The 17,306-nt window shown below is 26.7% G+C and overlaps 2 protein-coding genes across 6 annotated transcripts in view; both read right to left on the bottom strand.

The window, feature by feature from the left end:
• Positions 1–1,434: 1,434 nt before the first annotated feature.
• On the bottom strand, positions 1,435–8,251 carry LOC117167707 (fas apoptotic inhibitory molecule 1). Of its 5 annotated transcripts, none has more exons than XM_033352840.1 (6): positions 8,166–8,200; positions 8,022–8,095; positions 5,169–5,417; positions 2,530–2,655; positions 2,365–2,414; positions 1,435–1,823 (listed from the first exon to the last, which is right to left on the bottom strand). In XM_033352840.1, exons 1-6 carry the CDS (start codon positions 8,183–8,185, stop codon positions 1,674–1,676), a joined length of 669 nt encoding a protein of 222 aa, XP_033208731.1. In that variant the 5' UTR covers positions 8,186–8,200; the 3' UTR covers positions 1,435–1,673. The 5 variants fall into 5 exon arrangements, with proteins under 5 accessions (XP_033208731.1, XP_033208734.1, XP_033208735.1 ...); XM_033352843.1 differs by having other exon boundaries at positions 5,169–5,401; positions 8,166–8,181; XM_033352844.1 differs by lacking the exon at positions 8,166–8,200 and adding an exon at positions 7,771–7,836 and having other exon boundaries at positions 5,169–5,401; positions 8,022–8,156.
• A 3,351-nt stretch (positions 8,252–11,602) lies between these two features.
• Positions 11,603–17,306, bottom strand: part of LOC117183030 (fumarylacetoacetase-like) — an 18,424-nt gene continuing 12,720 nt past the window's right edge. Inside the window, exons 6-8 of the mRNA XM_033376173.1 lie at positions 16,556–16,701; positions 12,119–12,236; positions 11,603–12,037 (exon numbers count right to left, since the gene is read on the bottom strand). Of these exons, the coding sequence (XP_033232064.1) occupies positions 11,955–12,037; positions 12,119–12,236; positions 16,556–16,701 (347 nt within the window). The 3' untranslated portion in view covers positions 11,603–11,954. The remainder of the gene's footprint in view (positions 12,038–12,118; positions 12,237–16,555; positions 16,702–17,306) is intronic.

The raw sequence follows: 17,306 nt of genomic DNA, 5'->3' as shown, positions 1-17,306 counted from the left end.
CGCCATCTAGCGAGCTGGGACCGAACATAGTTTTAGTTTATGATACCTGTGAAAAACGTGTCCAAGTTGCGTGCAGTTATTCGCTTTTTAACTGCAAAAGGGCTTAATGACAACGAAATTCACACTGACAAATATCGATGTCAGGAGGCATGGAGTCCAAAATTCTGCCAATTGTAAAGCGCCTATCCGCCAAAATGATTTTTTCGACTGCTGCGACTGCGTCATCTGAAATGGCGGTTTTTGGCCTCCCTGCACGCTGCTCATCATGAAATTCTCCGCGTCCCTCGAGAAAATTTGTACGTCACCGACGCACCATTTGCACACTCATGCAATTGTCACCATAAATATGCACTAATTCAGTGTGAATTTCGTTGCCATTAAGCCCTTTTGCAGTTAAACAGCGAATAACTGACGTAGCTCCATGGTTTCCGAGCCGGTATTGATGAAAAAATTTTTTCGGCAGCTAAAACCGGTTCCGCTCTTATCGGTATTTCCTAAACTAAAACTATGTTCGGTCCCAGCTCGCTAAATGGCGCTGGGGCAAAATGGCAGACTAGGGAAACTTCCTTTTTGAACACCCCTCGTATCTCAATTCAAAATTTACAAAATCCAGAATAAGGAAATAGGACAGGAGAGGAAGGAGTTTTTTTCTCTTTTTGTAATTATTTTAAAGAAAAATGGGAATAAATTATATTAAATTATACATGACAAAAAAAGAGAATTCACTAATTATATTCGGAAAACACTTTTAAATATCTCATTTCAAAATTTTCAAAATTCAGAATGGACAGAATGAGGAAAGAGAACAGAAAAGGAAGACATCTTTTTTATCTTAGAAATGCACAAAAAATAATAATAATAAGACTAGGGGAAAAATAAGTAAGAGAATTTGGAGGTTACCTTTTTTTCTATATTCTTTCTTCATTGTTGGAGAGGAGAAATGATAATGCATGATAATAAATAATAGAAAATAACAAAAAAAGTTTTTAAAAGAATCCAACAATCAAATTTGGAAAACACTTTCAAATATCTCAATTCAAAATTTAAAAAATGCTAAATAAGGAAAAAGTACAGCGAAGGAAGGCTCCTTTTCTTTTCTTTTTTTAAATAAAAAAAATGAAACCAAACCAAAAAAAGAATTGAAAGAATTTGATGGTCTTTTTCTGTATTTTTTCTTTATTTTTGTTTTTTAAAATCATATAGTTAACTTGTAATTTTCGAAGTTATCTTCTTTTTCTGTATGCTTTCTTTATTTTTACTTTTTTAATATTATAGTTAGATTTAAATTTTCGAAGTAGGTGTGATTATAAAAATATTATTTTAAGATTTTTTTAAAGATAAGTAGTAATATATAAGATACTAAATAATATAAATTTAAAAAATAAAGATTCCAAAAATTAAATTCTGTGTCATTTATTTATTAATTTCTAAATATCGTACTTGTATTTAAAATTTAGACGTAGATGTGCTTATACAAATATTCTCGAGAAAAATCTTAATACATAATGTTATTGAATAATACTAGACGGAAAAATGATATTTTAAATCAGCCAATCAACGTTTTCTTGACATTTTTCATTTTTAATATTTCAAACAAAAAATTGTCTTAAACAATAAAGTTTCGAAACCTATTTTAATTTATTTACAGAAGCAATTTTTTATATTTTTCTATTTCATTCAAGTTTTTCTTGGTCTATGATTTCTATGTCGTCGACATAAAGAACATATCTTATTTCTCGTTCTCCAGTACTACTGGATCTGATCACTGCTGTAAAAAGTCCGACAGAAAATGACATTTCTGCACCCCCATCAACAAACTCGTTCTAAATTTGATAACAAATAAAAATTAAATTTACATTTAAAAACTGAATTAAATAGAATATTTAATTTTTTAAAGGCTAACTCAATTAATTAAGTTTAAATTTTGACCACAGAAAATATTGGAGGTACTAAACTTGCCAGATGAATGTTCAAGCAGGGTAATATTTAACTGATTACGCTAAATCGAGGTAAACTTTCCGCGGCTAGAGGTAACGTGCTGCCTCTAGCGGAACCCGACGGAGATTTCTGTGACAGCCCTGATCAGAGAGGGAAAGTTTGGTCGAAATTGATATTTTCCAGATGCGATTTTTCCACCTCCACTGGCCTCTACTCATTCAATTTTACGAGAGCGAGCATCACTCCGAGGAGCTAGAACTGAACAGAGGAAAGTGGCGGTGAAACTCAAATAGGTGGCCTTTGAGTGTTTTCCTCTCTCTGAGTAGGCGGAAAGTTTACCTCGGAAAGTTTACCTCGGAAAGTTTACAGTGGAAATTTTATCTCGGATAGTTTACCACGGAATGTTTTGAATATGTTTTTACATACCTCAACGTTAACTTGATGTCCATTCACCCATATTGCTTGAGTATTTTTGTCTGAAAGATATATAATATGCACAATATATTTCATTTTATTTCCAAAAAAATTATTTTACAATTAAATTTTACATTATTATAATATATGTGCAATTATAGTGAATTGAAAATTTACCCAAAACTATCCTGTATTGAGTGCCTCCAATTTCAGTTGACCATGATTTCAAAATTTTTGATTGTGCCTGGATGAAATTGGAAAAACTTTTGCCATTAACCCAAAGAGTGTATGAATATTTTAATCCTGAAAATCATATTCAGATATTCATTTGAAGAATATTTACCTAAATATTTAAATTTTCAAGCAAAAAGATAAATTTTTAACTAAGAATAGGTTTATAAAAATTTGGGTCTATGTTTTTGGTTAGAGTAGTGTATTTGGGGTAATGTGAGGCAATTTTAACAAAATATTTAAATTTTCGAATAAAAAATATAATAATCGAAAATGGGGGTTTTCCTATAAAATGACAAAAAAATTAAAAATGCAATTTTAGTTGAATTTTCAGTTAAACATGAATTTTCAGTTAAAATGATGAATGTTCGGCTGAAAAATTTTAAATATCAAATAAAAAACATTTTAACTCAATTAAAGCAAAAGCTTTCAACAAAATAGTTCATTAAGCTAAACACATTATTTTTAACTAAATAGTTGCATTTTTAATTAAAAAATATGAAATTTCTACCAAAAGAGATAAATTTTCAAAACAAAACGACGAAGTTGCATCAAGAGAGTTGAATTTTCAAAAATGAAAAATGAATTTCACTTAAATTGTTAAATATTACAGTTGAAGATTTATTATTTTGGTTAAAGATTAATTAGGTTGTTCAACATTTTTTTTTACTGAAAATTTAAATATTCCATTTTTAATCAAAAATTTATCTTTTTCAGTCCAAAATTTATCAAACAGATTATAAATTTGCCTTTTTTATTTGAGAATTCAACTGTTCCAACGAAAATTCATTTATTTTGTTGAAAAATCTTATTTTTTCTTAGAAAATAAATTTTTTGTTTTAAAATTAATCTTTTTTTGAACATTCATATTTTTGTTTAACAGTTGTGAATTAATTTTCCATCAAAAAATAAGAATTTTCAACAAAATAGTTACATTGTCAACCAAAGAGATGAATTTTTAACTAAAATGATGAATCTTAAATAAAATAAAATTGCTAACAACGTGGAAGAATGCTTGATCGAAAAAGATTACTTTTTAGTCAGTTGCACTTTTAACCAAAAAAGACATATTTTCGAAAAAATAGTGGAATTATGATCCCAAAAAGATTAAATTTCATATTAGAAAGACGAATTTTCAACCAAATAGTTCTATAGTCAACCAAATTATAATTTAAGGGAATAAATAGCTCTAAATACAAAAATAAGAATTTAAAATAAATATTTCTTTTTCCGGTTTATTTGTTGATTTGTTTTTAAGATTATAGAAATATCGCTTTGATCAGATTCTTGAGAAAATTCAAAAAGATTTCTTAAGATTACAAGTGTCCAAAAAGTATATTATTTTTTTATTTTATAGAGTTTAGAAACTCGAATTATTTCAAAAATGTTGAAAAATAGATCAAGACTTAGAAAATTGCCCTTAAATCTTTCAGATTTTTTCTTGAGATTTTCAGAATTTTTTTGAAATGTTTTCAAATATTTTTAAATCTTCTTTAAAAAATATTTTCAAAGTAAAAAGTCATTGCGAATTTTCCAAAGAATCTCCCATAAATGTTAAGAAATAATTTTTATTTTTGTAAAAAAATCTTTAAAAATACTCGAGAACCTTTAACATTTTTATCTACAAATAACAAAAAATGTACATTTTTCTTATCGCTTTAAAAATCTCTTTCAATTTTAAATTAATTTTAAATTTCTTCTGACCTTTAAACTCTTAGTATCTCTTAAACTTACTTAAATTTTTGCTAAGACTTAAAAATCTTCCTAGTTGAACATTTTTACTTTAAAATTGTTCATATTCTTTTTTGATATTTTAGGAAATAATTTAAGAAGTTTTGGAACATTTGCAAATTTATTCTTAAAATATATTTTTCCAAATAAAAAATCATTTCACATTTTTCAAGGAAGTTTAAGGATTTTTTTTTATTATCTTGAAACGTTTTAAAATTCCTAAAAAGCTTTTTTATTTTTGAAATCTTAAAAAACCTACACTTTATATTGATTATTATCAATACTATTAAATATATTTAGAAAACCTAACATTTCTCGTATCCTTAAGTTTTTAGAGATTTTTTGAAATTTTAATAATAGTTGGTTGAAAAAGTCGATAAAATATACTTGAAAAGGTAAGCAATACTTGAAATTATATAGGTGTAGCTAAAAAATTCAAAACAATAACATACACTCAAGATCCGATATAAGCACCCTCAGTTTACGCTATTCCTAGGATTGAAGGCTAGGAAAGCAGAACCGAACGAGAGTTCGAGCAGTAGCCAGGAGTGGGGAATCTGTTCTCTCTTTTGTCGCGCTTTCTGCCCATCCTACCCCCTCCTGGCTCCTGCTCGAGCGCTCGTTCGGTTCTGCTTTCCGAAAATTTAATTTAAGTCCTCGGCAATATGCCAATGCGAGGACCGAGGGACTGAAAGAGAGGCGTTGCTTAGTCATGCGTGACTGATTTTCGCCTCCCCCCCCCCCTAATGTCCTCCGATTTATGCCGAAGGCCACTCCAAGCAATGCCCCAAAATCGATCTTATATCGAGAGTTGAGTGTATTTTTGAAATTAAAAACGATTAGATTACACCGACCAGGTATAGGATCCACTCGAATGACAAGTTTATTTTTGCCAATATTTACAACTTCATCGCCAACAAGTCTGAACATCCAGTCTCTGTGTACCAAAATTTTACCATCCACCCTCACCACCCTTTTTCCAGTGGCAGTTCCGTGTTCAAATTCTACCACATGTGTGCCATCACTAAGTGGAACTTTCCACTTGGCAGTAGGTTCGTTTGCAGGCATTTCTAGTGCTTGCAAGTTCCTGAAATAAAAACAGGCTTTATAAAAAAAAATTATGCACCAAAGTCCCGCTCCACCATTAATTATACGAAATTTTATATAAAAAATGCAACGATATGCCTGTGTTCTTCATTCCTGTGGAGCAAACCTTAAGTGTCGATTTTCAGGGTCATAGGTATGTGGCCGTTACATGCATATAACCTAAGAAGCGGAACTAGGTTCGCTTCACAGGCATGAGAAACAGGCGGTAGGTTCAAATACCAGCATTTTAATCTTGTGATATTTTTAACATAGAATATTTTATAAACATAATAAAAGATTATTTAAGATACAAACTAAGAATTTTCAAATTTTATTAATTTGTTTTAAACAAAAAATTCTTTTACACTATAAAAGATGAATTATTAACAAAATTCTTGAATTTTCAACAAAAAAGTCTTATAGCTTATATTTCAATCAAAAAAGATGGAATTTATATTCGAAAAATAATTTCTAAACCTAAATGGCGAATCTTCAATAAATAAAGTTTTTTCACTCAAGCAAGAAAGAGAAGTTTATTTAAATTGATGAACCTTCATACGGAAAGATAATTTTTCTCTACAAAAATTAAATTTTCAAACCAAAATATGACTTTTTAGCACAAAAAAAATCGACGAAACTAATACATCTTTACCCAACAAACATGAAATTTAAAATTAAGAAAATTATTTTTATGCAAAAAAGGAGAATTTTCAACCAAAGGCATGCCTTCAATCAAACAAATAAATGATTAACAATGTGGTTTAACTTTCACCAAAGTAGTTAAATTATCTTTAAAAAAAATTATTTTTTAACAGAATAGTTGAAATTTTAACCAGAGATGAATTTTCAACTAAAAATATAAATCTTTAAGAAAAAAATGATTTCTTAACGAGGTGATGCAACCAAATTTTGTAAACAAAATAGTTTAATACTCAAGCAAAGAAGAAGAATTTTTGATAAAAAAGTTGCATTTTCATAAACAAAATTATATATGTGAATGAAAATATAAATTTAAAAAAAAAACGAAATAAGTTTCTAAAAAAAATCGAATTTTCAATCCAAAAAGATGATTTATTAATCAAAAAGGATGACTTTTTAACAAAATTGTTGAATTCTCTACCAAATAGTTGCATTTTTATGTAAGAATGATGAAATTTGTACTAAAAGAGATAAATGTTTTAAAAAAAACGACACATTTTTTTTAAAGTTAAACTTTTATCCAGAAAAGATTTCAGTTTATTTTTTCAATAAAAAAACCAGAAATTTTAAATAAAAAGTAAATTTACTGCAAAATGGTTAAATTTTCGACAAAAGAAGTAGAATTTTCAAGCAAATAGTTGCATTTCTATTCAAAAAGGATCAAATTTCTCGTAATATATATGAATTTTTAATTTAAAAAAAATTTAAAAAGGTTGTATTTTCATCCAGAAAATATTTTAATTATCTTTCATCCCCAAAATATGAATTTAAAAAAGTAAATTTTCTAGGAAATGGTAAAATCTTGAACAAAACAGTAGAATTTTCTGCCAAAAAGTATGAGTTTTTAACGCTAAAATATTAAGTTTGAAAAAGAAGTACATTTTCTACGGAATTGTTAAATTTTCAACAAAACAGCAGAATTTTCAACCAAAAAGTATTACTTTTTAAGAAAATTGTTAAATTTTCAACCAAATGGACTTAAAATCAAAAAGGCAAACTTTTAAAAAATAGGTTAAATTATCAACCGAATAGTCGAATTTTTATTTAAGAAACATAAAATTTCTTCTAGATTAAATGAATTTTTAAGAAACTTAAAAAAAATGGTTACATTTTTATTCAAAGAAGATTCCATTTCACTCTCCAACACCGAAATAAGAATTCCAAGTAATTGTTTAATTTTCTGCTAAATAGTAAAATTTTTATCTAAACTGTATGACTTTTCAACAAGATTGTTAAATTTTTAACCAAACAGTTGCATTTTTATCAAAAGAAATGAAAATTCTACTAAAGCAGGTAAATTTTTAAATCAAAAAGACGAATTTTTAACAACAAAAACAGAGTTGAATTTACATCCCGAAAGATTTCAATTGAGCTTCCACATAAAAATTGGAATCTTAAACAAAAAGTACATTTCCTAGGAAATATTTTAATTTTTAACAAAACAGGTGCATATTTTCAAGAAAAAAGAAATATTTACAGGGCAAAATATGACCTTTAAATCAAAGAGACAAATTTTCAGAAAAAATAGTTTTCATCCAAAAAAAATTTCAGTCGACTTATCAGCAACAAAATATGGATTTTAAGCAAAGGGTTAATGTTATACGAAAAGAGTTGGATTTTTAACCCTAAAAAATTTGTCAAATTTTATTTTAAAAAATGCATAGATATAACCTTGTTTTTCATGTCTATGGAGCCAATCCTAAGGGCCGATTTTCAAGGTCATTACATGCCTATCACCTGAAAAGGAAAACTAGGTTCGCTTCACAGGCACCAAAAACGATTGAAACCAAGCATGTGTTAAACAATATAATTAATTATTTTTTGAAAAATCTAAATAATTAATAATAAGAGCGGAAAATTCATAAAAAACTTATTAATAATAAAATAACATTCAATATAATTTTAAATGGAGAAATACTTACACTGTAAATAACAATAAGAACTGGTGCTGACACTACTGATGTGTGTGATGATGGAGTGTCTGTGTGAATGAGGCCTTTAAATTTGTACGTAGTGGCTGAGATTATACAGTTTTTTTATTTTTTTTTTATTGTTGCTTTACTTACCGTAGAAGGGCGATTGCCATGGTTTGCTGTGACTGTGCGTTGTCTTCATTGATCCACTTACCTGGCGACTTTCAATCGATACTTTGGCTACTCAGAAGTTTAATATTTAATCAAGACGTACGAGCTTGTTTAACTATATTTAGGCCTCTCGACTTGCCCAGGTCTTTAAAAAAAATTGTTAACAAAGTAGTTTAACTTTTGAAAAAAATAGTTGAATTTTTAGCCAGAAAATATCGATTTTGAACCAAAAAGAATCATTTTTGATCAAAATAGACAAATTTTCAACAAAATATAAGAATTTTTAGATAACATTTTCAATTGGTATCCTTTGATTTTAAACCAACAAAAAAACTATTTTTCCATCGAAATGATGAATCTTCAACTGCAATATTTGGATTTTCAACTACATTCATTTTCAACTCTATAGTTGAATTTTGTACTAAACGAAATAAATTTTCAACCAAAAATATAATAGTTCTATTAATAGTTAAGGGATTTTATTTTATCATAAAATAGTTTAAAACGGTGAATTTTTAACCAGGAAGAATTATTTTAGACAAAAGGAAAAGAACTGTTAATAAAATAGATGAATTTTCAAACAAATAATTGAATGTTCAACTTAAATAGTTAAATTTTTAACCAAAAAATGGTTTTTCCACGAACATGATGAATCTTTAACTGGAAAATTTTTAACAAAGAACGTGAGTTTGTCAAGCAAAAAAATAATCTTCCAACCAAAAAATGGAGTAGTTAAATTCTTAGCTTAAACGTTTCATTTTAAACACAAAAAACGATTTTTTAACAGAAAATGGTTATATTTTTAGTTTAAGGGCATGTGACACACTCAGATCCCTGTATTACTGACCTCACTTTTTTAGCTCACTGAATATATATTTTTTAACTGCAGAATTTTTTTTGTAAATAAAATATCGGACTGAAAGTTTAGAAAAAATATTTCAGAACACCATAAAGTACATTTATGTTGTAAGAGTAATTTTAAATTTCGCGCGTTTATAAAGTCAGTTCATTTCATGTGATATAGAGGTCGGAGCGTAACGGAGGGTCAAGTATACTTTATATAATTAATTGGTAAAAACTTTCAAATAATTATATAAAATTATTAATTGTTTAAAAAAAGTCAAGTTATTGTGTGAAATTACGAATTGATTAAAAACTGAACTAACGCAACCATGACGAGAGACGTCAAGTGCGGGGTGGGACCGACATACAGCGCCATCAAGCGGTGACACAGCTTTTTTTAGTTCCTATGCTTTTGCACGATCGCCCATAGGAGTTGGTAGTGCCTGAATTTTCGTTCTCATGTTTTTGTGGAAAATAAAGTGGAAATACTTGAAATTTTAACTTACGTTTATTACAAATAAAACGATCCCTATTCCTACAATGTACTCCATTTAATTTGGAATTTCGATAAAAATTATTTTCAAAGCATTTTTTGATATAACCTCAAAATTTTTTGAACACAACTTTTCTATATATTTAAAATATCTGCCAGATGTAAAAAAAACATACATAAACGTAATTTACGATCGGCTCTGGCATTTCTTGAAGTTTGAGGCCAATATTTTACATACAAAAAAAGTTCTTAGGTTAAAAAATTTCAAAGTACAAAGAAAATATGTATGAAAAAAATACATAAATTTGTAAACTAATAGTTTAATGCTTACTTAAAAAAATCAACTTTGAACCAAAGAGTTGAATTTTCAAACAAAAAAATTACTTTTTGCAAGAAGCTGAATGGTATTTTATTTCAAAAAATGTGATGAAGAATATAAATTTTCAATTAAAAAGAACAGAAATTTTCAAACAAAAATTGTTTTGATAAATTTTCAGGTAAAAAAGTTAATTTTAAACCTAAAGAAAACCGAATTTTTAAGAAACTGATTAATTTTCAATCAAAGAGATGAATTTTCTATTAAAGTGATTAATCTTTAACCAACAACAAAAATAAGTGTTTTTGTAATTTTCAACTAAAAAAGATAAATCCTTTAAGAAAAGTGAGGTAGTTCATATTTATGTAAAAAAAAAAAGATTTAAATTTTTGAAAAAATGGTTAATCTTTATGTAAAATAAGGATTTTTTTAACAAAATAAACCATTATTTCACAAAGCAGTTGAATATTCAACCATAAAGATTAATTTCTATAAAAAATACGTGTTTTCAATAAAATGCGTTAATTTTCGTGTAAGAATATAAATCGTCAAAAAAATTATAGTTAAATTTCCATACAAAAATGGTTGAATTTTCAGGCAAAAATTATATTTTTACAAAACAAAAATTGTTTTTGAACCGACTACATGCATTTTGAAACAAATTCATAGTTGGTTATTGAAATAAAAAATATCAATTTTCAAATAAAGCGATGAATTTCCGAATAAAATACTGAATTTTCAACTGGAATTGTTAAATTTAAAACAAAAAATGATTATTCCAATAAGATTATGAATCTTTAAGTAACAAATTTTTAACAAAGAACATGAGTTTTAAAGTAAAAAAAGCTTTCAACCGAAAAATTGATTAGATAAATTTTTAGTTTAAACATTTAATTCTAAACAACAAAAGTTAATTTTTAACAAACTGCGATTAAATTTGAAGTGAGAGTTATGAATTTTCAACCAAAAAATATGAGTTTTTAACAGCAAGAATATTAATTTTTTACAAAAAAAAGGAATATTTTTCAACAAAATCCATTAATTTTCAAATAAATAGTGTAACTTTTACTTGAAAATAATCAACTTTAAACTAAAGTGTTAAATTTTCAACATAAATCATAAATTTTTAAGTGGAATAGTTGACGAATTTTTGACGACGAACATTAATTTTCAATTCAAAAAATTATAACTTTAAAAATTTTTAAACTAAAAATTCAACAATTTATTTTAAAATTATTTTTTTTATAAATGTATATAATTAGTTAAATATTCAAAAAATTAAAAGCAAGTGTTTTTTTCGTCTACTTTTACCAGCTAAACATTCTTATTTTGGTAGAAAATTGTTTTTTTTTTCTAGAAGAAAATGAACTTTATTATTGAAAATTCTTTTTTTTTTAAATTAATTATATTTAATCTGTAAATGTCAATATTCCACTTTCGATTGGTAGAAAATTGATGTATTTTATTGAAAATTGGTATTTTTGGTTTCAAAATTGATCTCTTTTTAGGAATTCATCTTTTTTAACTATTCATTTGAAAATTAACTTTTTTATCTAAAGATTTGTTTGGAAAATAAATCGAATGTTGTTAACATTAAAGGTTTTTAAGATATAAAAAAATTATACGTTTGCATGACATATTTATTAATGACACATTATATTTTGTTAAAGTAAATGAATAAATTCCTCGGTTATTTCTTATTTATTTAGTTTTTTTCAAATTGAGTAATTAGGAAAAAATAGTCGGTAAAGTAACGTTCTCTTTTTCAATTTATTTATACAGTAAACTCAAATAATATTGTGACGAAGCGCCATAAGTATACAAATTTGATTTCTAGAAATTATAATTATAAAAAAAAAAAAACATATTACAGTTGGTCTTCATCAGGGTGATCCAAACTTATAGCTGTAAAAATTCAAATTTTGATTTTTGCTGATCGTTGAATCCATTTTTTCTGATTTTTAATAATTTAAAAAAAAACGAAATTTATTTTAAAAGCTCAAAGGTAGGGATTAATGGTAACCCTTAAATAAAAATTGAATTTATTTTTTCGGAAAATAGACAAATTGGGATTGATCAACAAAAATAAAAATTTTGCATTTTTGTTTTTATTTGCATCCTAGTCTTCATTTTTTTGTGCTGGTAACACTTTTCCTTGGCACAAACCGAAGCCAATGCGGAATCCATCGCCGACGCAGTAACCTAATTTAGAAAGCCGATGTTAGACATAAACAAAGGGGATTGTAATCTTGAATAATGATTTGAAAAAAAAAGAAAATTTACCATGCATTATTACTTCATCACCGTCCTGAAGAAACTTTCTTATTGTCCCGTCCTGCATCTTTATAGGCTGAGTTCCTTTCCAGCTCAATTCAAGCATACTTCCGTAAGAATCAGGGGTCTAAATAGGAATGAATTAATTTCTTCTGAATTCAATGCCGATAGAAACTAATTTTAAACTAATTGAGGCCCTGAGTATTTTTTTCACATTGATTTTTTTCCCAATAAATTTATCTATTTAATTGAATATTCAACTAATTTGTAAAAAAAAATATTTTCTTTTTAGTTAACTTTAAATACAGTTGAACCTCGATTATCCGAAGTAATGTGGGGAGGAGATGCCTCGGATAGGCGAAAATTCGGATAATACGGAAGAAGTAAAAAATTCGGAAGAGTTATCCATTTTTGATATATTTTAAATAGAAAAATAAATATAAACATTTAGCAAATAAAAGTAAACAACTGTTTTATTAATGATTCACCGCATTATCCGATCATGCTTGGATGAGTCCGTTGCCTCGGATAACGCGGAGCCTTCGATAATCGAAGGCCGGATAATCGCGGTTCTACTGTCGCTAAAAATTCGTCTTTTCATTTTTTGCGGTGGAAAATTCGTTTCTCTTGGTTGAAAATTGGTTTTTCTTGGTTGAAAATGAACATTTTTGTTGAAAATGAGCTTTTTTCGTTAAAAATTAACACAGCTAAATACCTATATTACCGACCACAGTTTTTCAGTTCACTAAATGTTTTTTTGAACCTAAGAACTTTTTTTGTAAATAAAATATCGAGCTGAAACTTTGGGAAATGTATTAGAGTACAATAAAGTACGTTTAGGTACTGCATTTTGGTAGGAACTTCACTGAAAATTATTTCATCTTTTTTCTGAACCTCAACATTTTTTGAACGTTCGAACTTTTTTTATACATGAAAGTAAGTACAACGCTTAATAATAAAAGATGTAAGAAAAAATTTTTCAACAATCAATTCCAACGGCATCAGCCAGTAACGTTGTACACAAGAATACGTAACCTCTAGAGCCTCGTCTAGTGGCCGCCAGGTTTCGTATTTTCGTGTACAACGTTACCGGCTGATGCCGTTGGAATTGATTGTTGAAATATATTTTTGTACATCTTTTATTATTAATCTTTGTACTTAAACGTAGTTTTCTTTCAGCTCTTGCATTTCTCAAAGTTTGAGACCGATATTTTGTGTATAAAAAAAGTTCGAACGTTAAAAAAATGTTGAGGTTCAGAAAAAAGATAAAATAATTTTCAGTGAAGTTCCTACCAAAATGCAGTATCTAAACGTATTTTATTGTACTCTAATACATTTTCCAAAGTTTCAGCTCGATATTTTGTTTACAAAAAAACTTCTTAGGTTCAAAAAAACATTCAGTGAACTGAAAAACTGTGGTCGGTAATATAGGTATTTAGCTGTGTCACATGCCCTTAAATCATTTGGTTAAAAATTCATCGTTCTGTCCTAATTTTATTTATTTCGTTGAAGATTCAACTGGTTTTAAATACTTTTTTTCGTTCAATTCAACTGATTGAAAATTCGTCTTCTGATAGAAAACTCGATTTTTACGGTAGAAAAAATTAGTTTAAAACGAACTTTTCTCTCAACAATTTTGCTTAAAAAAAGTCAAATTTTGTAACATAAAGGCTCTAAAGAAATGATAAAATTGTTCGTTTGTAAGGCTTATTTCTTATTGATAAATTTTATAATTTGAAAGTAAATTAATAAAGTCCTCGATTACTTTCTATTTATTTAAGGTTTCCAAATTAAGTAAATTAGCAACAATAATCCGTATGTTCTCTTCTTTAATTTATTTAGACAGTAAAATTAAATAATATTGTGATGAAGCGCCATAAGCCTTGAGTATTTTTTAAAATTTAATAATAATATGTTTGAAATAGTTGAATTTTCAAGCCAAAAGACAAATTATTTTGAAGATAGTTGAATTTTCGACAAAAAAAGATGACTTTTAGTAAAAAGAGATGAATTTCCAAATAAGAAAAATGACTTTTCTATCACAAAAGGTGAATTTTTAATTCAAAAGGACAAATTTTCAAGAAAACAGTTGAATTTTTGATCAAAAAGAATAACTAAGAAAATAGTGGAATTTTCGACAAAATAATTAAACTTCATTGTATTGCTTACCAGATAGCTGAATTTTTATCATAGAAGGTCGAACTTTCAACCAAAAAGATTAATTTTCTATCAAATGGCGAATTTTAAAAAATAAAATAATGAAATTCTCCAATAAAATGAAGAATTTTCAACAAAAAATATTTATTTTTTCTCCAACAGACGATTTAAAAAAAAGAGGTATATTAAAAAAAACGAAATTTCAACAAATTAATTACATTTTTTCAATTAAGAGATTAATTTTAAACTAACTATTTTAATTTTCTAACTAAAGGAAAAATGTTTATTTTTAACCAAATAGTTGAATTTTTTTCATACAAAGATAGATTTTCAAGCACAAAGTTCAATTTTCTATCAAAAGACGAATTTTTAACAAAAAAGTTAAATCTTTAAATAAAATTATGAATGCTATACCAAAAAAATTAATTTTGTACCCAAATACATGAATTTTCAACTTATGAAGGGCAAATTTTTAACCAAAAAAAAATAGCTTTATTTTGAGATGAAAAAATCTATTTTTAACATTTTCATAAAGAAAAATTAATTCCAAATATAAAGATAACAAAAAACAACAAAAAAAAAAACGAATTTCGAGCAAAATAAGTAAATTTTTTAAATAAATAGTTTAATTTTCTACCAAAGTAGTTTAATTCTCAACTAAAAATATAAAATTTAGTAAAAATGTTGCATTTTTAAGCCAAAAGACGAATTTTTTTAAACACTTGAATTTTCGCCAAAAAATTGTTTTTTAGTCAAAAAAGATGAATTTTCGATAAAAAATTTTTTTCAAGAAAACAGTTGAATTTTGATCAAAGAAGAATAACTAACATAAAAGTGGGATTTTCGACAAAGTAATTTAACTTTCAAAAATATTGTTCAATTATTAAATAAAGAGCTGCATTTTTTTAGCATACAAAGATGAATTTTTAATTAAGAAGTTTCATTTTTCATCAAATTATGAATTTTTAAGAAAATAGTTGAATCCTCATATAAAATAGACGAATTTTCTTCCAAATCTGAATTTTTAAACAAGAAAGATGACTTTTTTTATCACAAAAGATTCATTTTTAGTCAAAAAGAACAAATTTTGAACAAAAAAATTAGTTGGATTTTTATAAAAAAAAGATTCATTTTCAACCAAAAAGTTTATGTTTAAGCAAGAAGATTAACTTTCTGCAAAAATGACTGATCACCAAAATAATAAATTTCAAATCAATCACTTGAATTTTTGAATAAAAAACTTGAATTTTCGAAAAAAAGTTAATTTTCAACCAAATATTTTTTTTCTACACAAAATTGTTGAAGTTTGAAGTCTAAAAGACGAACTTTTTACGAAAACAGCTAAATTTTAAACAAAAAAGTTCATTTACGACAAACAGTAGGAATTTTAACTAAAATAATTAATATTTTAACAAAAAAGCTTTCAATTTTAAACTACAAAAAAACAACAGATTAATTCAACCAGAGAAGATCAATTTTTAATTTTTAATATAAATTAAATTTTTTTTAAATATCTGATTTTAATTTAAAATCTCAATTTTCGATTTAAAATACCAATTTTGAACGAAAAACGGAATTGTTAAATTTTCAGAAAAAATGAATTCGCAATGAAAAATTTTTAACTAAAAATTACAAAATTTTACCAAAATGTTGAATTTTTTACACAAAATTTGATTTAATAACAAATAAAATTAATTCTTTTAAAAGAAAAGTTTTTAACAATAATGAAATTGTTAGATTTTTATTTGGAAAATTAATTTCCAATTAAAAAATGAAACGAATTTTCAACAAAATAGTTGAATTTGCAACTTTATTTTCTTGCAAGTTCATTCTTTTTTATTTGAAAAATTAACTATTTTTGTGACAAATTCAACTAGTTGATTGAAAATTACCTTTAATATAAAAAATTCAGCTGTTTGTGGAAAATTCTTCTTTTTCTGCTTGAAAAATCAACAATTTGATTGAAAGTTTTTTTTTTTTGACAGATCACCTTTCTGGTTTAAAAATTTAACATTTCTGTTCAATTCTTTTTCTCTTGAATGAAAAAGCTTTTTTAGTTGAAAAAACTACTTTTTTGTATTAAATTTAAATTTTCTTAAAAATTCGTTTTTTAACTTTTAAATTATTTTTCTTAAACTAAAAATGCAATACCCTTTACTTCCAATGTTACATATTTAGATAGCAATGTCCGAGTTATAAATAAAAATGATAAAAAGAGTATTTTTCTTTTATTGAAAGAAATATTCTTTGAATGAAAGAATATTTTTGTGCAATTAAAATGTCACTTACATCTCCGCTTATCGTTCCGGAAGCCATCAAATCACCTGGGTTTATATTGCACCCAGTCACAGTATGATGAGCCAATTGCTGAACCGGAGTCCAGTACATAAACTTATAATTACTCCGAGAGACTGTAGTAAAAGCTCCATTTTCTGCTGCAATGTTGAGTAAAATTTATAAAAATGACATGCTATTCAGAAATCTATTTTTTTTTTTGTAAAACATCTGCTTGTAACACTACCATAATCACGCGGTCCGTCCGGAAAGTATCCGATTTTGTGTTCTTAACTTTTTACCTAATTGTGACATTCGCAAAAACAGGTATTTACTATTTGGAGTGGGGGGGGGGGGGGCTTTGTGAGACCCACTATTAAGAGACACGGGCCTGTAAATCCTCAAATGACTAGTCTACGCAGTTGCGTAAACGTTAGAAACACTGCAACTGTAAATTCATCGCAGCTTATTCAGAAATTTCTGGCGAAATAAGGCCTTAGTTTAGTTCAGCCTCCATTCATTACTAATCTGTCTCTCTGTGAGAAACAATTTTTGAGACGTAGATGAAATGAAACAGAATGTGACTTTAAGGAGTGCCCATTAATCGCAGCTTATTCCGAAATTTCTGGTGAAGGAAGACTTTAGTGTAGTTCAGCCCCCCTTGATTCCTAATCTGGCTTTCTGTGATTTCTGACTGTTTACCATATTGCAGTATCCTCAAAAAGAAAAAAATTAGGACGTAGATGAAATGAAACAGAATGTGACT

Source organism: Belonocnema kinseyi, chromosome 2, assembly GCF_010883055.1.
Source record: "Belonocnema kinseyi isolate 2016_QV_RU_SX_M_011 chromosome 2, B_treatae_v1, whole genome shotgun sequence".
In the NCBI taxonomy this organism is placed as follows: Eukaryota; Metazoa; Arthropoda; class Insecta; order Hymenoptera; family Cynipidae; genus Belonocnema; species Belonocnema kinseyi.
Note: the sequence above shows the minus strand (reverse complement) of the source record. Positions and strands in the feature narration are given on the sequence as shown.

Excerpts from the sequence above, each read along its gene's own strand:
- LOC117167707 (XM_033352840.1), bottom strand. The coding sequence starts at position 8,185 with ATGGCAATCGCCCTTCTACG. Across the intron at positions 8,096-8,165 it reads ATGGCAATCGCCCTTCTACG|GCCTCATTCACACAGACACT; the intron begins GTAAGTAAAGCA and ends ACAAATTTAAAG. Across the intron at positions 5,418-8,021 it reads TTCTTATTGTTATTTACAGT|CCTGTTTTTATTTCAGGAAC; the intron begins GTAAGTATTTCT and ends TTTTTTATAAAG.